Below are 20,041 nucleotides of genomic sequence, written 5' to 3' on the forward strand. Positions count from 1 at the left end.
AATGATGAACTGGACTGTCCTCGGTATGTGGCGAGGAGTGATGTGGCGTTTGGGGTTATGACTTGGATGGACTCTCTCAAGGATGAGATGAGATGACAAGACAACGCACGTATAGAGTACGTTAGTATGAGGGACTATTATTTAGACTATGTTACGCCTAAACGGACAATACTACAGCATAGGTGGTTTATCAACACGACAGATTTGCATGTCAATGAATGCAGTGCCTAACTGGATCAATCACACTTCACACATCACGGCTGTTTACTTGCAAGTTACTCCAAACCAGACATCCCCATTCACAGATATGTACAACGAAGGCTAAAAGATGTATATGACAAATAAACAACCCAAAGACGCGGAGCCTAGTCGACGGAACCAAACACTCCACGCAATCATAATCCTGTATCTATCCATCTAGAGAAAAAAGAAGAGGCGCTTCCCGCACCCATCGTAGGGCCCCATTTGTGCAAAAGAGGTATTCGAGTGTTTGTTGGTGGGCAAGATAGAGAGATCATGATATTCATTGAATTGGTTTTGGAAGAAGAAGCAGCAAAAAAAATTGTGTAAAATTGTCATACATCCAGGAAAGTGTCAACCCGCCTGAGGAATCCTCCCTCCACTAGATGCTAACCAAGAAAGTGACCAAAATACGGGGTCATGTACAGGATTGGACGGCATATACATGGTCGTCAGCGAGACGCTTATCGGAGACGGCGGGCAAAGCCGGTGGGAGCAGCGTAGCCGCCGGTGGGGGTGGTGCCGTTGACGGGGTAGGGGACAACAGTGACGGTAGCCTCAAGGGTGGTGGTGGTGTCGCACTCCTCATCCTCGTCGTCATCGTAGTCCTCCTCATCATCATCGTCAGAGCCGGAGCCGGAACCGTTGCCGGAGCCAGAGCCGCTGTTGCCGCCCTTGGGGCCCTCAGTAACGGAAGCATCGTGGGAGCCCTGGGTCTTGCTGCCCTCACCGCCGACAGTGACGTAGACAGTGGAGGCAGGAGCAGAGACGGTGACAGTGACGGTCTTGTCCTCGCAGACAGAGTCCTCGGAGCTGTTGCCAGTGGAAGAACCGTTGTCGGGGGTGTTGTTGCCAGTGGACTTGCCGTCATCACCGTTTCCGGTACCGTAGCCGGAGCCGGGGGTCTTGGTCTCAGTGGAACCAGCGCGCTCGACAGTCTTGGTCACGGTGCCGGTGCTGGTCTTGGTAGTAGTGGTGGTGGGCTCATCGGGAGTGCCGTTGCCCTTGCTACCATCGTCGGTCACCTCAGGGCCAGCCTCGGAGCAGGGAACAGTGATGGTAGTCTTGATGGTGGACTGAACGGTGGTGGTGACGACGCTGGCATCGGTACCAGTGCCGAGGGTGAGGGTGACAGTCTTGTCAGTGACAACATCGGAGGTGATGGTGGTCAGGCTGGTGGGCTCAGGAGCCTCAGGGGACTCGTCGCCAGCAGTGGCGGGAGGGTAGGCACCGGTGCTCAGGGGAACATCGGCAGTCAGGGGGGCAGTGATGGTCTTGCCGGTGATGCCGCCAGTCTGAGCCTCGCTGATGACCGAGGAAGAGATGGAGCCAGCCTCGGTGACGGGGCAGACAGTGGTGGTGAGAAGGATGGTGTTGGTGACAACGTAGGTGGTCTTGTCGGTCTCGGGGAGCTCATCCAGGGCGGTCTGGTCCCGGGCGGGGCAGTTGGTGACGGTGGGAGCGCAAGAGGTGATGGTCTGGACCTCGGTGGTCAGGACAGTCAGGGTGGTGAGGGCATCATCGGTGCCGTTGTCTCGGCGGAAGTGCATGTGGCGGGGGTAGGAGTAGGCGTTGGCCACGGCGGCGAACATGCCGATGTTAGCGATGACAGACTTCATCTTGGATGTTGTTTTGGATTTGCTGGGATTTTGCGGCGTCTTCAGTTTCGTCTATGTCAACGATTGGATGTCTTCAAAACAACTGCAGAAGTCAATTCCTTAGTTGTGAGTGGCGAGCAAGACACAGTTTTGCTTCACGAAAGAAGGTATAAAGTTGGAATGGTGAAAGCTGGTATGTGCAAGGACTGTAATGGCAAAAAGGCCGGAAAAGAATGGAATGAAAGTCACAAAAGACTGAAGGAGTGTGGTTGAGTGAGATAGACGAGACTGGGAGAAAGCAGAAATAAGACCACAGATGAGGCAGGAAGCGTTAGATATTAACAGAAAACGGAGTCGGGGTGGCACAACCGGGCTGAACGCCTCTTTTTAGCTCTTTGCTTCTTCCAAGGATCAGGAGTCAAACTACAAACACCGGACTGCCAAGAAGACTCGCGCATGGGGGGTTGCGGTGGTCCACCGGGAGGCCCCTTGGATTTCTTGGGAGGCAGGGCCCGGCATCTCGATGTCCCTTAATCAGGGTGGAAGTTGTCAATCCCCACCGGGGAGAGCCCAGTCAGCCTCGGGGACGGTGGTGACTGACCCAAGGGTGCTGAGAGATATCACGGACGGCGACCTAGGAGTGGACAACCCTGGTGGTAGCGTGGGCGTTTGCACGGAGGCGACGGGCGAGTGCCAGGACGAGGACCCTGCACTGAAGCAAGGGTGGCTTGTAGGTGAGACCATGCTGCTTGTTGCTGGTTGCTGCGGCGTCGGTGACTGGCGGCTGTCTAGCTGTGGATGTCCAAGCTGGTGGATGTCAGAGCTACAGAGTCACCAACGGTTGGAGAGGGCGGAGGTTCAGATGTTGGTGGGGCGCCTGGCACTTGCCCAAAAGGGTTTGGCTCAGGGGCCTAAACGCAAGGGTCCTGAGGGTTCCAGCTGGGGTGTGAGACCGGGGGCTTGGGGAGAAGGTGCCAGGCACTGGGAGGAGCGGCGAGGCCAGCCATCCATCGTTGCACCCTGCAATTTGGACCATGGCGAACAGGCAGGTCCTTTGGTAATTGCGTAAAGGACCCTGTCAGCCAAGGCGCAGTTGAGGGGAACAGGGCGGTTATTCTGGATGATTCTGGAGGAATAATTATGAACACACGAAAGAGAGTTGTGAACCCATTTCATCTCGTGCAAGGGAAAGAGAGATCTGACTTTTCTCTGCCCGTGCCCGTGCCTGTGCCTGCAGCAAGGAAAGAACTGTTCCTGCTGCTTCCTCCACTCCTTCCTTTGTTCCTTCCTCTATCCTTGCCTCTCGCGCCACCACGTCACTTTTTATGCAGGTACGGCGCAGAACCTGAGACGCCACGCGGGCCAATCGATCAAACCCACAACGCCTCCCGAGACTCTGATTGTCTGTGGCGGCCGCCACTTGAACAAGAGAGAATCTGCTTGTCTTGCAATAAAAAGCATGCCCAGATCCTGTGATTCATGGTTGTGAGCCATTTGCAAAGTTCAGCGTGTTTGTGCATTATGCGGTGAGGCTGCACTTTTAAGCGGTCTAGTCTTGGACATGCAGTGCATACACACCGATGCGATGCCCCTTGAGCAGCACCATTCATCAAGCTTGTGCTACCCTTTACAAGATTAGAGCAACATGCTGGAAATGCCCGACGGATCGCTGCCTTGATCCCGTCTTTTCTTGTATCCCCTGGTGCGACGCTGGCTGCAGGGAAGGACGACACGAGCTGAGCTTCCCGGATATCTGGGTTCCATGCTACACGCTGAGAGCCTCGTCTGTGTCTTTTTGACGTTGCACAGGGTCCCTTCTGAAGCATCCCCGTCAGCTACAGCTGCGACCGCCATGTCATCTCGGCTGATGCGCGACTACGGGGGGCACATCACTCCGGGAGGCGGCCAAGGCGGCCGGCATCCGACAGCACATTGTACACTGTTGGCTGGAGTCTAGAACTACCAGCCAGCTCAGTGATCAGCACGTTTTCCATGCCGAGAGCCTCGTTGCAGAGCCGCTGCGTCGGGAGCTTGACATTTGTTTCACTAACCGCTGCAAGAAGCAACTCCGTATGCAACACCAGCATGTCCGTTCTCTGTCCCGTCTGCATATTTGCTGATGTGACTTGATCGCCATCAGCGCCCAAAGTTGCGCCAAAATGCGAAAGATCCTTTCTTTTACAAGCCCACTCCTGGGTCTTGCCCGTGGCTCACATTCCTAGTGGTCACTCCGTACATGGCTGACACTGCACTGTCATGACTCTCTTGCTTGCCTGCTCAGCCTCGTCCGGCAGACGCAGAGCGCCGGCAGTAATATTAGCCGATGCTACGCTGTGCTCTGTGCTTGATTACGATGCTTATGCTAATGGTTAAAGACGCAGAGAGAGCTTTCTCGATCATCGTTACTCTTTTGGTGTAAGCGGGGATCCTGGTCACCGCAGTCAAATCGACCAGCCAGGTTCATGACCGAGCTCTGCTGGTTGCCCCTTTCGGCAAGTAGATGGAATTCTGTCTGACAGAAGAGATCCAATCCAAGCCATTCTAATCCCTGGAAGCAAAAAAGAGGTCGTAATGGCGGCTACTGTAGGTCCACTATCTCATCTCGCTCAGCCATCGTACAACTTGACTACAAAAAGATCCTTACCAGGAGAACACGACAACAATACGAGAATCCCGCGTACATACAGAAAGAAAGAAAGATACACGAACCATCACAACTCATCTACCAGAAGCCACCGCCGCCTTCATCTATCGGCCACCGGCAAGCCCGCCCCATATCCGCTAACTCTCCGTCCGCACGAGCCATGGGAGATACCCTCACCCTTGTCGTTTCAGCGTCGCCTGGGTCCCTGTCACTGCTTGTCGCAGAATAACGACTCTGTTCCCCACCCTTAAATTATCCTCTCCCTTTGTTTTCCCAACCACGTAGAACTTGCTCGCCGGCTCGGGCGGCCATAACCATGGCGCGACACAGCAGGGTCCCTTTCCTGAGTAATTGAGCGAGCGATAATTAATTCATTCACATGGATGCTGGCATCTCGCCGTCGTATCGTCTCAATCCTTGAGGCCTGAATTACCAAGGTCCTGGGCCTTGGTGCTGACCTCTTCATCTATTCCGAACCTGTGGCCCATCTTCCGCAAGGATCAATCTCGCTCTTCCATGGAAGTCTTCTTTGTCGTCCACCGTTTTTGGCGAGACTCTTTTCGTCCGGTTCACCGTTCCCCATCAAGGCTGTGCCGCGTCATGGATTCCTCGCTCATCATCTCGCCAATCACCCAACCTCTCCGCCCGCGGGGAGATTCGTTCTTGGCTTTGCAAGGAAGATACCGTTGATCCGACTGCGCTATTAATGGCTCCAAATACGAACTAGCGGTGTTGATGCTGATGGATGCTGATGCTATCCTCATCTGATGTCTCCATACGCTCTCACAACGTAGTATGAGTACAGCCTTATAGGATCTCTTGGGCTTCTCGCCAAGACCAACACAGGCATATGCAGCGAGCCTCATTAACCATGTCCAATTCAGTCTATGCTTAGCCAACATAAGCCACGTTTTGGGCATCATCCTTCTCCTCCTTCGGGTCTCTGTTTGCTGCGGCCTTCTCCTATCAAAAGCCTCCGAGAGCATGGTATCACAACCCACACTCAACTGCGTGGACAAGGGGCTCGTCCCTGGGTTGTGATATCCGATCAAGTATAGGCCGAGATTGCCAATCATTTGCCGCATATTAGTGGCGTGGATGTTCCCAGATCTCATCCCATCTCTCATTCGACCTCCTCGATCCTAGGCCGAGGCCGCCCAGATGCGTCTACCAGCGTCCCGCTTGGGTTGACGTGGAGGCCCGCCAAGTTTGTAAGCGCCGGGCCGCTTGGCTGACTTTGCGTTGGCAGCATGCTTGCCATCTGCCAGTTTTCCAAGCTCTCGATCACGTCGTTGGCATGTTGCTTCACCAGCCCGTCCCCGTCTGTGGCCGCCACATATTGCAGAGTCCTCAGGATATCCTCTCGACTCTCGTTGGTGAGACCGAACCCAAGTTTCCGCCCAGACTCCTTGGCAGCGTCCAGAGCTCTCACAAAGCTCAGCACATTCAAGATGGCAGCTCTTCGGAGGATAGCCGTCTCCAGCTCACGCTCCATGGCGAGAATGTTGACACATAGGTCAACACTTGCAGAAACCAAGGTCGGTCCTATGCCACCGATATTTGTCTCGAGAGCGGCACCAAAGATGGACAGCGCTGAAGTTCGCACTCGAACATCTTCGCTACCCCTCTTGCTTTCCCACCCTTGAAGGATTTGCGCCAAGATGTCATTATTGGCCCTTTCTTCTTCGGTTAGATCTTCGTCCACATCCATGTCGTCGTCGTCATCCTCATCCTTCCTCTTTTTCATCATTTTCTTCTTCTCATCGCGAGTCTGCTTAGCCATTGTCTTTGGCCGGTATCCACGACGCCCAGCAATGGAGAGTAGTGTTTCGCAAACTTGCTGGGCCACATCTCCTGCAAAAGTCTCACCAAGTCGCTGGATCACTTGAAGTAGTGCCTCGCCAAACCGTAGTCGAACATCCGTCGATGTCTTTTCCTGAGCATCCAGGTAGTGATCCAGAAGCTCCTGGACCGCCGACTTTGGGTGCTTGTTTGCAAGCTGAGTGTATACTTTGATGACCCGCAAGTTGATATAGTCTTCGTTGTTCTCAAGGAGATTGGACAGTAGCACGGAGACCGCGGGAATGTCCAGAATGGGACTATCTGCCAGTATCAGACCAGAGAGTAGATTGAGACCCTCTGACACAACCGGCGGCGGGTTATCGCTACCTCCTGTGATGTAATTCATCGCCAGGCTATAAGTCCTGCGGTCCTCGATTTGGCGGGCGCTCGGTGCTGAGGTAGGCTCGTCCAATTCTTCCACATCGTCTCGATACTTGAGTAGCAACGCCAAGTTTCTTGCAGTGGGTGACACTTGTGCCCTGTCTTCTTGAGACAACCTGTCCAGGGTAGTTTCGACAATCTTGAGCTCCTCCGGTTTGATATGAGATTTCTGGAACGTTGGTGCCGTGATAACCAGATTCAGGAGACTGAGTACCACCGCTAAGAGATCATCTGCTAGTCGTGATTGGCCATCTGCGGTGAGAACCTGACAGATAAGCTCTAGCAGCTGGTCGAAATGGCTGACGAGCTTCTCAGGCGCTTTGTCCATGAGTTTTTGGAGTACAGTGACTTCAACAAGGTCCTGAACAGGAGACCCCGGCGCCTCACCTTCAGGGTGGATGTCGATTTTAATCTCGTCGTTTTGCTTCCCTGCCGTCTCGATCCATCGTCGCAACAGGCTGAGAAAGATGGATGAGACTTCTGCTGCGGAGCAAGAAGTTACGATGGAATCAACCAAGGTAACTGATTTGTCTTCGAGCTCGGTCCAGTTTAGCTCAATACCCGATTTGAAGTCGAAGCCACGCGGTTCCACTGCCTCGACATCTCCTTTCCCTTTCAGACGATACTCCCAAGGCTTTTCCGTGTCACCCGTAGAGCCCTTGCAGAGGAGATTCTTGAGGAAGGGCTTGACACTGTCGGCGGTACCAAAGAGCCTCAAGTAAGCCTGCAGCAATGTCCTAGCAGGCTTGACAAAATCGTTCTCGGTGACGGGTAAAGGGTTGGTCCATGACCCAAGTACCCAGATTTGGACCAGTACTGGTCTAAGGAGACGCCTACATAGGCCAGGAGATGGGTTGGATAACACAAGAGTGTTAAGTCGCTGCAGGGATGTCTTGAGTGGCTGGGAGGCAACAAGAACACGATCCTGGCTGAGGTCAACGATGTCTTCCTCCTGTTTGATGACGGTTGAATCAAAACCTGACTCCGTTCTCAGTGACGGATTCAAGTCTTGCACGAGCGGTTGAACGAATGCGTTCCATCCAGGAGATCCTAAGTTAAGATTATTAACGCTGGCACAAATATATCGATCCATTTTACTCACCAGGCGCTCCATATTGCTTCTTCCCGAGGATCCCGTATCCAACAATTTGGGCGGCAGTCCTCGCCATATCTGGACCAGCTTGTCCATCTATAAGACCGAAGAGCTGCCCAGAAATACCCAAGAACCATGCATCTGCGGTCATGCTCGCAGGCACCGACGACAACAGCCGGGTAGCAACAGCGACAGCCTCATGGGTGATGCTGGCACCTTGCTTCTGCGGTGCTGCATCGGCTTCTGGTGTCTTTCCAACATTGCTAGGGTGCACCGAAAAGACAAACTCCATGGTTCCGCGGACGCCATCCGGACGAAGCGGGATGAGAGTCAGGGTTTGGAGTATCGGATTCCGCAGCCATGGTGGAAGAATAGAGGGTTTAATGAGGGCATTCAGAGCTGGTAGAAGAGTCCATGTTTCGGTGCTTCTAAAGTCAGTATCCCGTCTTAAAGGCTAAGCTGCAGTCATGCACTACTGACCTCTCAATAAGCTTGTTGTACTCCTCAACACCTGAAGCTCGAGTGGCGGCATCAATATTAGGATCAAAAGCCTTTTTCCCAGCTTCAACTATCACTTCAATAATTTTAGGCTGCCCGCTTGCCGAAGAGGATGAGCTCGCCATTATGGTTACGGCTCAAGGTGGAAATAATGGAAGTATGGAAAAGTGTTTTGTCATCATGATCCATTCAGCCTGACCTTCATGTGCACCCATCACACTATTAGCACTGTGGGGAGGTTGGTATCACGGTCACGTGCGAGCGCGTCGCCCTGGCATTCAAATGTGGGGACGCTGCCTCTCTTCGCGTCTTCTTCCCTTCCTCACTGCACTTTCACAGTCAACAACCACTCCGCGTTTCTGTTCAGTTCCTCGGTTTTTTGCTGGAGACACGATTATCACCGGAATGCCTAACGATTCATACAGATCAGCTTTCTGGAATCTCTCGACGCTTCAAGATGAACTCCTTCACTCTTACTCAACACGCGCGACGCCTCCCCCACAGTTCTCCGACTCACGTTTTCCGCAAGGAATGTCTATCGCAGGCCCCCTTCCCATCTGGTTAACCGCAATATGCCGCTCTCGAACCTGTATCAGGATCTCGTTATGCCGCAGCTGGATTATTGTGGATGCACCGCGATCTGTACAGGTCGTACCAGGGCAGAAGGGTAACGCGTTTCGGAACTTAACCCTAAGAAGATATCTGGTTTAAGCTTTGCGCTCTTGTCGTCCAAGTCGTCTTCTAAGCCGGCTAGGCACCTATGGCTGTGACGTGCCCGCTGAAAAGTTGGACGATCGGCTTGTGGTGCCAGGCGGACGGACAGGCGAGGAGGACAGTCCAGTCACCTCTGTGTGCGCGAGAGGATCGGTGCCATGAGCCGTGACGGTAAGAGCCTCTGGTCTGAGGACGCTCGTCAGCCCTTTCCACTGGAACCAGCACATCGGTCAAGAGTAGACCGTCCTGGAGATGCAATCAGCCACGGGATCATGGAGATGGAACCGGCTTGGCCCTCGCGCCCTCTGTGCCCAAGCAGCCAAGAAGTGGGGTGTTGGTATGGCTTCATACAGTCAGTCTCCGTATTTCATCAACTTGCCCAAGTTGTTGCCTGTCGGAACCGCCATCTGGTTAACTCCACCTGGTGCAATGGGCCACTTGCGGAAACACACAGAAATTCGAACGACAACTGACCATTCTTGCCAGCCAAACGGCTCCCGGCCCTTCGAAGCTGCAGATCGATGGCTTGGCAGATTGCTGCACTGGTTCATATCAATCCACTCCCTCGGCTCGATTCGCTCCCAGGACCATACCATGGCAATTCGTCGTGGTGTGTGACGCTCTGCGTCTGGTCTGACCAAGCGCATTAACCTCTAGCCATGGGTCCCCAATCCCTTGGTCATGATGGGCGCCAGCCCACCTGAAGGTGCCTATATACTGGACAGGGTCCAGATGGCCCTAAAGGATTCCTCGACTCTAACCTGAAAAGGCGAGCCTGAGATGACAGGGTGGTTTTTATGGATGTCTTTTGTCCACCCGTTCACGTCCTCCGCAATTCTTGCTACAAGATGGAGAGATTACAAAAACTGGTCCTTGTTGGCAGTGCGAATCAAACAGAAGGGGTCATCTTGTTCGTGTCGAGTGTTTTTCAGACTGCGTTCTGTCATGACGGCTTTCGGTGGTATCCTGTTGGCGAAGGCATCTAACTATACTGGGATTTGCAGCTACCCGGGACAGTTCAGCTTTGCATTCGCCTTGTTCCCAACGACAAGATCTACAGCCAAGGTTCAAAGCAGCATCGGGACCCATCTCGAGTTGGAGTCAAAGTTTCGTACTTGTCTGGTGTTGTGGCGGGCCTGGCTGTGGGTTGAGTCCGAGGTTGCTGGGTCGCGCAGCTGGACTGAGTTGTACCGTTGGATCTTGGACATGCCTGGTTGGATAGGTAGTCCTGGTTGTCCTCTCACCAGAAATGGTGCGGAGGGCAACCCCCCGCAGAGGGGATAAGTCTACCCGCTTCCTCCGCTGTTGACATAGGTGCTAACACTGAAGCAGGTCGATATGAGAGCTTCAGCGCTCGTTACAACCTGAGCACGAACAGCGTGCCTACACGTGGGAGACAGCTAATCAGTCGACAGTGGAGCCGGCTTGCGCGATATTCCAGTCCATTTCTCGGAGCCGACGGCACGGAGGATATATATGATGATGTCATTGCGCGACCCTTCAACACAGGCCTCCCACAAGCATTTCTGCCATTGCTGTTGGTAAGGCTGTGCGACGGAACTTCCAGGCTAATTAGGGGCTAAGATCGAGCTGATGCAGGAAATTGATAGTCTGGGAGCTGTTTCACGTCTTAGCATGTGCCTGGGTGGTGTCCGCCAAAGCTTGATTCCATCCCGGCTGTAAGAGATGGACCAATAGGATGAGGCCAATGACTTGAGACCAAATGACAGTGATGTCACCCAATGCAGGAACTTGTTGGCACAGGAGCCGGTCAGCCGGCTTTAGTCATAAACAAGCGGTTCTCCCTTTAGATCTTTTCGTATCTCGTGCTTCTAGCTTGGACATTCGCGTCTCCCTTGCTACCAGCCATCGTGGGATGTGAAAGAAGTGCCCTGATCCATCAATATGCTCAAAGCAGCATTCCTGGGCCTCGTGCCCGTCGTCCTTGCCCTTCCGGCCGCCGCGCCCGTCGCAGAACCCACCGTCTACCGAGCTGTAGCCGTCAAGGCGCCCGAACCTACCGAGGTGGTGGTTCTTGAACAACGCGACATCATCGACTCTGTCGAGAGCTACGTCGACGGCCTTGTGACCCGTGTTGAGAGTAAGGTCTCAAAATGGGTCAACTCTGGAATCCTTGACTATCCGAATGGCTTCCCTACTGGTGATGCGGTGAAGGAGTCGCTGGGTATCTCGGACGATGACGATGAACTGGCCGCGCAGCCAACTCAGGTCCTAAACCTCCCGTAAGTTGGCCTCAATTTGGGCTTCGGGCGCACAAATTGACCATGAGATAGCCCCTATGCCAATTGGACGAACGATGGGTGGAATGTGCGAGTTCACGGCAACGTCTACAAGATCCCGGACATCGATCAGGACAAGATTGACGATCTCGCCAATGTCTTTCTCATTGACACGGATGTCGATGAGCTCTCACCGTCGCAGCAAGCGCAGGCTCGAAATGTGACCAAGTCCATCTTTGTGGTGCAGCAGGGCGATGTGAGCGTCACGATGAACTTTGTGAACAACGTTGGTGTTGATCCGGATGAGAGCGGTGGTGCCATCAACGCGGTAAGGGCGAGATGAGAGATGTGGTACTTGCGGTCGCTGATGAAGTTCTAGAAAGGCGGTGCTCAAAAGATCAAGTTGCCATACAACACCACGCGTGAAGGCGACTTTGATGTCTTTGTCAAGCTACGAAACACCACGGGGCCAAACGACGGGTACTTGATCCCAGGCAACGAGACATCGCGAATCCAGACCTTGAATCTGTACGCGGAGGGCAAGAACAACAGTGGCAATGCCACAGCATATCTGGTTCCGCCCAAGGGCATGACCATCGTGTCAGATATCGACGATATCCTTCGTGTGACCAAGATCTACGAACCCAAGGAGGGTCTCCTCAACACCTTTGCTCGACCATTCGTCTCGTGGATGAACATGCCAGATATCTATGCCAACTGGTCCTCGTCCATCAACGACCTTCACTTTCACTACCTCACGACGACTCCCGAGCAGGCGACGCGCAACTACATGAGCTTCATCTACAATACGTACCCGCTCGGTTCGTTCGATACTCGCCCGCTCAACTTTTCCGACCTGTCGGCAACGCTCTCGATCCGCCGGTTCCTCCTCGACAAGGTCTTCCAGACGTTCCCCGACCGCAAGTTCATTCTCGTCGCCGACACGACAAATTCGGATGTCATGAAGGCGTATCCTGCGTTGTACAAGGACTACCCGGGACAGGTGCAGTGCATCTTTCTGCGCAACACCAGCGCGACCGACGACGGGAACAAGTTTCCGTATAACACGGAGGGCTTCAAGGGTATTCCTCAGGAGCGCTACATGTTCTTCCGCGTACCGGATGACCTTTCGCATCTGGACATTGCCAATGGACAATGCTACAACAGCTCCATAAAGCAGAACGTGACGTTTAGCTACCAGGGCCTACCGTTTGGACTGAGCGACGACGACAACGCAGCTGCGATGGGTGCTAGTCCGAGGATCGGCATGGTTCTCGCGGGATTGGCTGCTGCTGTTCTGGCGGTGATGGTGTAGTTGGGGAGTTGAACGGAGGTGTATCCCGGTAGAGGAAATCACGGCCTTGGGAATGAGCATAATTATGACGACAATGATTACGTTGAATTGTTCCACTATTAAGTACACGATAAATGTGACAGGCTTTTTTACCCATGAACCGGCTTCAATCCCGCTCACCGAATTTCGCTCGGTACAGGCACTCGTTGAAGGATTCAGAGCCGAAAACAAGATATTCGCCAAGTCAGGGTCTTAATATGAAGTCTCGTATGAGCAACTGCACACCTAGATTATAGCATGATGATCCCATGGACGTTGTCGCTCCTTGTCTAGGGTATGTAGCGTGATGCTCCGTGCTCTCAGTTATCCTATCCTATCGCAACCAACCCTACTCCACTGCTTCTGTCCGGGATATATAAAACCACCGGGGTTGCAGAGATAGAGGAGGACTACGTGATCAACAGACAACCTGACCGGCTGTCCAGTCCGTCCGTTCTCACCGCCCGCTCACCGGCAGCGGCAGGCTCGTTTCACGGAAGCGGAATTTGCGGTTTGTCAAGATGGGACTTGGTTCCAATATACGGCGACTCCCGTCCTTGAAAAGCCGACATGGTCAGATGCATGGCACAATTCCTCTGAGACCGTCGGCACCGAAAACTGATTGATCAATCCCATCATCAGCCACTAGAATCTCCAATTAAACAGACCAAGCAAGTGGCTGGGTTGGCCCGCCGCGTCGCGTCGTCGCTCGCTCGCTTTTTTTTTTTATTCTCTCAAATCGTTCCATACCGCTTCTGGAAAATTGTCGAACGGGAGCAAGGGGAGGGGGGGGATCCATCAACCGTGCCATGGCGCTTTTTTAGCACTCGGGCCAAGCCATGGGGAATGGGCTGATGCAGGGAGCTGGCCGACTGGGATCCTTGGGGAGGGGATTGGGGTACAGGCGATACATACATGAGATCATGGGGAATTAACTAACATACCGTAGCATTGTAGGAGGAGGACGGCATGGTCTTTGCGCTGTCAAGGGTGCGTGTACGGTACGTGTCGTGCTTTGCTTTTTTTGTATGCTCGGGATTTATTCAAGCATCATGATGGCATAGCTTCTTTTTCGTCTTGCATCCCGAGATGTGCCCAATTGGGTAATCCTTGACGGCTCCGTAGAGTAGATGAGCCATTGGATGATTTTTCAGTCGAGGTGGTTCCAGCTGGAGCTGAGGTCAGCCCCAATTGGGATAGGGATTGGGATTGGGGTTCACCTCAGCTGGGCGAGACAATGAGGCTGCTTAGCTAGCTGTGGCTTCTTAGCGAGGTGTGAGGTGTGTGAGGTTTCAGTGAGGTGTGCTCTACCTACAGCCGGCGGAGGCCGATGCAGGATGGTCCTGCCACTGCGCGATCCCCTGGGTAAAACTGGCAATGGATGGCAAGATGTAAGGTAAGGTGCGACGGAGCGGGCGCTAGTGGGGACTATCGGCCTCCGGTGGTTCCCCTACTAGCCCTCTCAGCCAGTTGACGGCGGCAGAGTGTGCTTACACGTACTGGCATGCGCTCATTCAATCCTCCCGTTCCCCATTTTTGACGATGGTGCTAACGCTGTGAAGCCATTGAAGCCTTGCTAGCGTTGACCTGCCTGCCATTGTTCCTGCTGTTGTTCCTGGACCAAATTCCTCTCGGCAGCGACGGACGGACAGACGTCACAATGACCGATGACAAGTTAAGATGCAAAGAGGAAGGCGCCGGGTGACTGCTCACCTGCCATTGTGCGCATCTTGGGTCAAGAAGTGGAATCATCTGAATCTCCATCGAACTACGGATATGCCCATCCTCAATCTCTATCTCAATCTCGTCCATCTCACCTCACGCGGGCTCGCTCCACACTTTTTTGACCTCATACCTACAGCAGCTCTGCGGTTACGTACAGATACACCCTTGGCCAATTCGAAACAAGCCGTGTGGTAGCACAGCGTCTTGAGCAATTGATTCAGCCCTGGCCGCGTCTCTGCGACCGCGCGTCTTGCCCTCTTTCGGCCGTCACCTTGACCTGGCTAACGGTCCGCTCAGCCCGCGGGAGTAAGCGAGAGACACAAAGAAAAAGAAGAGGTTCCAGAGCCAGTCCGTGACTGGGCGGGCGGCAATTCATCACCAACAAGCCGTCCAATCCTCATGCTCTGCTCGGCACCTAGCTCAGCCTTGACGGGGTCCAGCGTATCATTGGCACCACCCTCTAAGGACTCAGACACGTGGAGCTGGATGGAAACCGTTGCGCTTGATCCGCATTGAGGAAAGCCGGCCGTTTGACGAGCGAGCCCGCTGCGACAGGTACGAGCCAATCTCCAACGACAAACACCATGACTGACAAGACAGTATCGCCGAGCTAGTTGGGTTGAGGGAAACGGCTCGTCCGGCTTCGGCTCTCGGGGTCCTTCTGTCGTCGCCCTGCATCAAGAGACCCTCTTGGTCCGCGCCTGCGTTCGGCTCCCGTGCGTAAACCTGCTCCATCCAATTCATCAGCCAAGTTTCCTGTCCTGTTCCAGCTCAGACTCAGAATCGCGCTCTTTGGGAAACCCATCTCGGTGGGTCCAGGGCCCAGGTACCGAGACACACGACGACTGACTGATAGGTAGACCAACAAGGATCATCAGGCGAGCTCTCATTCTGTGGCACGCCACATCTCGCGACCCAGCCCTGGCCTTCGCGCCTTGATCTGATGCCCTCGACATGATCTCGTGCGCCTGGATCCCATCACTGACTCGCCCAGTCCGCCACAACCACAACCTCCGCTCCCCGAGCCTCACATCACATGTCGCGCGCGGCGCGCGGACGTTTTTCGAGCGGGTGATCAACACGAAATGAAATGAGATGCTGCCTCGTCAATCCCCAATGGGGAGGAGGGTCAAGAAATCAATTTCCCGGCTCCAGAACCGCCAAAAAAAGACAATAGATGTTCCCATGCCCAGTGAAACACACATACGCGCCCGTTAGATGATTCCCCAAAAAAAGATGCCCAGTAAAAACAAAAAAAGAACAATTCCAGAATGGAGTCCCCCGTCTCCAGAAACGTCCAACACAGCGCATGGGTATCTCCGGGGGGTTTTGTTTGCTTGCGATCTTTCTCCAGCCACCAATCTCCCGTTGCATCCAATATTCAGCGTCGCAGTCGCAATGTCTGCCTGCGAATGAATCCCGTCAGATCTTTCAGAAGTCGTACACTGCACTACGCCCGATGGCGCGTTACAATCCGGTCAGCGGTCGAGAGAGAGGCTTGCAATCTTGCTGGTGTTTATCCCAGATGAGATGCGATTAGATCCTGTCCTCGTGCGTTTCCGTCGTTGATTCGATAATCCCTTGTCGTCGATAATTATTTCCCAAGCTCAGTTCAGTTGTCGTCAAATTTGGTTTGGGGGAGCCCTTGGAGGGTGTCCCTCAAGGCCCCCCCCTGCCCCTCTCAGAAGCGATGATGATGTGACATGATTCCCGGTATGCCTGGCATAGCGCTGGTCACGGGGATCGATGGCGGTGGTCGGTTGGCCTTGTCCCTGAGCGTCCAGTCGTCGCCAGGTTCTGAGGGAGCTACAAGCTCCATGAGGGTGTACTGAAGGATGCCGTCGAGGACTTGGGGCACGACGATGTCCCGGGGAAGTCCCCATGATGGGAGATGGGGTTCTTCGTTATCGCGACCATCGGCCTGATTATTTTGTCAACCACTGGTCAGCAAGCGGATCCGCATTGCGATGCGAAAAAAAGGAAGCATGGCATGAGAGGGAAGCTATGCTTACAAGACATGATGCGCAAGGCGCATTGTTCACCCAAACCCAGTTGGGGCAGTTGTGTGTGTAAAAGTACTTGCATCGGTACTTATAAAAACCACCAGCGCTGCTCATTGTGTGTTGTTGATGTATGGATATGGAGGAGGATTATACGGCGTGGGAGGAGAGGAATTGGGCAAGATTGAGGTATGGTTGGTGAGAGTCAATGGGCCGAGAGGAACGGAGATGCGAGACACCAGGTCTTATATGAGGTAAGTTACCAGGCCAGGCGATGATGGGAGGAAGTGACGTGAATGCGAAGCTAGCACGGAGAGCGGGCTAGGCTGGGGGAAAGGGTCGAACGATGTTCTTGTACTACCGCTGATGAGAAGAGCGATGGCCAACATGTCAAGGATCCCCAGGGCTGGGCGGAGCTCAAGGGCTCCAAGCGGGAACGGGCTGGCATGATGTGAAAGGTGCGTGCCGTCGTATACTCAGTACCTGCTACATACTACCTACATCGTGGACTGGACTGGACTGGACTGGGAGCACAGCACTGCTGACGTCTTGGGGACAGCTAAACTCGATGGCGAATGGCCGTTGGCGTCGCAATGCCATTTTTCATGGGATTGACTGATGCCCCCCTTGGTCGAAGGGGCCCCCGCTGGGCATAACGATGCAGTGGGGGGACCACACCCAGTGATGACAGACAGGGAGCCCCTGCGAGACTTCCGGAAGAGGGCCGGTGGGCTTTTCTCTCTATCCACAGCAGCAGGAGAGCGAGTTGCAGAGAACGGACACGGGCAGACAAGACATGCATCTTCTGTTGACGAGGTTCTTGCGGTTGGACCCTCTGTTGACTAGTACTGTATTGACAGACTACTGACGATGTGGGCACAGGAAACGGTGGTGCCGACAGGGCCGGGGAGGACGGCCAAGCGCTTCCAGAGGCTCGCTAGAGAAATGTTATTCAGCATTAGTGGCATCCAGACGCTGCGGTTCCCGCCTCAATCTGCTGCTGGGCTTGCTGGGCTCGGCCTTTGAGGCGATCGGATGGGCTGCCGCAAAAGCCAAGTCGACAGCCTGGACGGCGTGTGGTTCGTCGAGACGTGGGGCCATGGGACGAGAGCTCCAACGGGCGTAGCGGCCGGCGGAAATGGCGTGAGGTAGAGGGGTCGGCCCAGGGGGGGCACCTCGATGAATGGAGTGGAATGGATCATGGATGACAGTGGAGGGCGTGTCGCTTGTGTGTCTCTGGGGAAGGGACGCGATGCCTACCTACGACAGACACGACACGACATCCAATGATGGATGCAGACAGGCCATTCGTCCAACCCTCTCGGACGTGCCTGAGACGAAGCGCCGTCGCCATGATTCCCTTGCTAATGCGGACCACGTTCAAGGACCACCACGGGCCGCTCTGCTGAGGGCGCTCACCGGCAATCACAAACATGACATCGTCAGGGCAAAGTCAAGGGGAAGGGGAAGAGGAAAGGGGAGGGGGGTAGGCGTTGGCGAGAGCCGGTTGAGCTGTCTGCATATCTGTGGTGTTCTCGGGCCAGTCGGCGTCAGGGCCTGAAGCCACTTATCTGCGAGGCCCATGGTCAACGGTCGGCATGTTGTGGTCGTCCCATGTCACCATGTGTCGTGCCACGAGCGACAAGCACGGGCACGACCCGAGCGCACAACGGACGCACAGGTATCCATCATGGATGTATGGCATGGCATTGGCATTGGCATGGCATGGCGAGCATGGGCAAAGGCAACCTCGGGACCTCATCTCTGGGTTCTTGGTCCTTGGGATTTCCCGTCTGTCCCTTTTGATGTGGAGAAGGGGACCTGTCTCGTTTTTTTGAGGCTGAAAAAAGGTTGTCTCTGTTTGACATGTTGGATGCCAATGCATCTAGAAAGCGAGGGAAAAAGCAAAAAAAAAAGGACAGAAACGGACCTCGCCAGAGTTGAAGGGACGGGAGATGCGGGATCCACAAGCGCGTGGCGCCGCACTTTTTTCTCTTGGTGTGGGTATACGAAAAGTATATCCCGACGTGTAATTGCCGGATATGGCTCAATCATGTCTTGACGATGCGATGCGATGGCACTTGCTTTTGCCTGGCCTGGCATGATGAAGATCATCTGGGGATGCGTGCTTTTGTGAGCGAGATTTGGATTCTTGACGACTGATCACCATCATCAACAAGGACTTCATCATGGTTGGTCAATTGTTCAGTCAGTGTCATGAGACATATGACATGTGGCAGTGAGAGCCATTCTCTCAGGGTCCCCTCCGTCTCACATGGTCTGTTTCATTCTAGCCGCTTCACCGAGACCTCCGGTACGCCTCCATTCGCAAACTTGGGTGTCTCACCTTGGCGCGGCTTCTTTCGTTTGTTTGAGGGGAACCTGGACCTCGGCGTCATCGGAAGCACTAACTACTGCTGCGCACGGCGCTGAGACGACGGGTCCAAAGTTTACCACAAAAAAACCACGCAGAGGCTGAGCAGAAGTTGGCGTACAGTTTTGCGTAACTAAACTGCGGTTTGAGGCCGCAAGGCGAGACTCTACAAGAGCTGACGCGAGATTGCATTGATTCTGCCGAGCTCAAACGACACGCAACGTTTGACGTATCGGCTACACTGCTACGCTACGCTACCCCTCGGTCAAGCGCATTGCATACGGTAGCACTCGTCCAAGTTGATTCACCTTGGTTCCCCCAAATAGATTCCGGGGCAAGGGGGAAACGGCAAGGAGCTATGGCCCGCCCAGATGGGATCCAATGCATGATGGCTCAGCGGTTTCCGGGAAGGGCCCTGCAGCAGCCGGACAATATTCCCCAGGGCAGGGCAGGGAATGTCATCTGCCCAAAAGCTCGAGCCTCTCTGGCAATCGAATGTGGAAGCACTGGCTGGCTCATCAAGGGAATGGAACGGGTTCATCGGACATCTCGTGTTTTCGTCGACCTTGATCCGGGTTTCCGAGGTGCGCAATTCGCTCGCTCGGGTACACCTTGCAAGAAATGCGGTAGAGCAGCAACCCTGATGACGCTCTTACTTGGATGTTGTTGCTTCTAAAGGCCATGTGCCTTGGATATGAAGGTTTCTCCTGATCCGACAACAGACAAGGCTGCAGCATCCCCCGGGAACAAACCTGGCTCTGGGTCTGCAGTTGTAGACCCCAAGCCTATCGAATTCTCCCCCCGACCAATCATGATATCTCCGGTTGACCCTTCCGCCGGTGAGCCTGGACGGGGGTGTCGGTGGACTTGACTTGTTGCTAACTCGTCTGTACGGTGAGGGATCGGATCACGATACTCCCTCTACGGCTCTCTGTCCCCGTTTGTCCCGGCCGGGCTCAGATACTACTTGCGTACCATGTCGCGTGGGGTCTCATTCATGTTCATGATGATGAGAAGAGGCTTGACCAAGCCACACGCCGCCGTCAATAAGCTGAGCTGAGCTGGACCTCTGAACAAGACGACAAACACAAGCTATCGACTGCAAGTAAACTAGCTGGCCTCGCCTCACCTCGCCTCGCCCAAGTGCTCACTTTGCTCTTGTCCCCCTGGTACATACAGCAACTAAGTTACCCCATGGTTCTCGCCCAGTACCCTGCCATGGTGGCTGCACATGCCATGTCCTCGTTGGGAAGGGATCCGCATGGCCGGTGCCTGTCCCAGCGCTGGTTTGCTTGCTCGAGGATCGAAACGCGCCATCATGTCCCTTCGCTTCTGTTTACCTCCCTCCAGATATCATAT

At 54.2% G+C, this 20,041-nt stretch overlaps 4 protein-coding genes across 4 annotated transcripts; 1 reads left to right on the forward strand and 3 right to left on the reverse strand.

The window, feature by feature from the left end:
• Positions 1 to 704: 704 nt before the first annotated feature.
• On the reverse strand, positions 705 to 1,859 carry NCS57_00707200 (uncharacterized protein; the record flags this gene model as incomplete). The annotated part of the gene is made up of 1 exon (XM_053056936.1): positions 705 to 1,859. One exon carries the CDS (start codon positions 1,857 to 1,859, stop codon positions 705 to 707), a length of 1,155 nt encoding a protein of 384 aa, XP_052913131.1.
• Positions 1,860 to 5,605: 3,746 nt separating this feature from the next.
• NCS57_00707300 (uncharacterized protein) lies at positions 5,606 to 8,421 on the reverse strand (the record flags this gene model as incomplete). The annotated part of the gene is made up of 3 exons (XM_053056937.1): positions 5,606 to 7,755; positions 7,808 to 8,226; positions 8,279 to 8,421. The coding sequence occupies 3 exons, from the start codon at positions 8,419 to 8,421 to the stop codon at positions 5,606 to 5,608; spliced, it is 2,712 nt and encodes a 903-aa protein (XP_052913132.1).
• Positions 8,422 to 10,915: 2,494 nt separating this feature from the next.
• NCS57_00707400 (DUF2183 domain-containing protein) lies at positions 10,916 to 12,565 on the forward strand (the record flags this gene model as incomplete). Its single annotated transcript, XM_053056938.1, has 3 exons — positions 10,916 to 11,253; positions 11,305 to 11,578; positions 11,630 to 12,565. 3 exons carry the CDS (start codon positions 10,916 to 10,918, stop codon positions 12,563 to 12,565), a joined length of 1,548 nt encoding a protein of 515 aa, XP_052913133.1.
• A 3,424-nt stretch (positions 12,566 to 15,989) lies between these two features.
• NCS57_00707500 (uncharacterized protein) lies at positions 15,990 to 16,425 on the reverse strand (the record flags this gene model as incomplete). Its single annotated transcript, XM_053056939.1, has 2 exons — positions 15,990 to 16,229; positions 16,321 to 16,425. 2 exons carry the CDS (start codon positions 16,423 to 16,425, stop codon positions 15,990 to 15,992), a joined length of 345 nt encoding a protein of 114 aa, XP_052913134.1.
• Between the last annotated feature and the right edge of the window lie 3,616 nt (positions 16,426 to 20,041).

This window comes from Fusarium keratoplasticum, chromosome 5 (genome assembly GCF_025433545.1).
Source record: "Fusarium keratoplasticum isolate Fu6.1 chromosome 5, whole genome shotgun sequence".
NCBI lineage: Eukaryota > Fungi > Ascomycota > Sordariomycetes > Hypocreales > Nectriaceae > Fusarium > Fusarium keratoplasticum.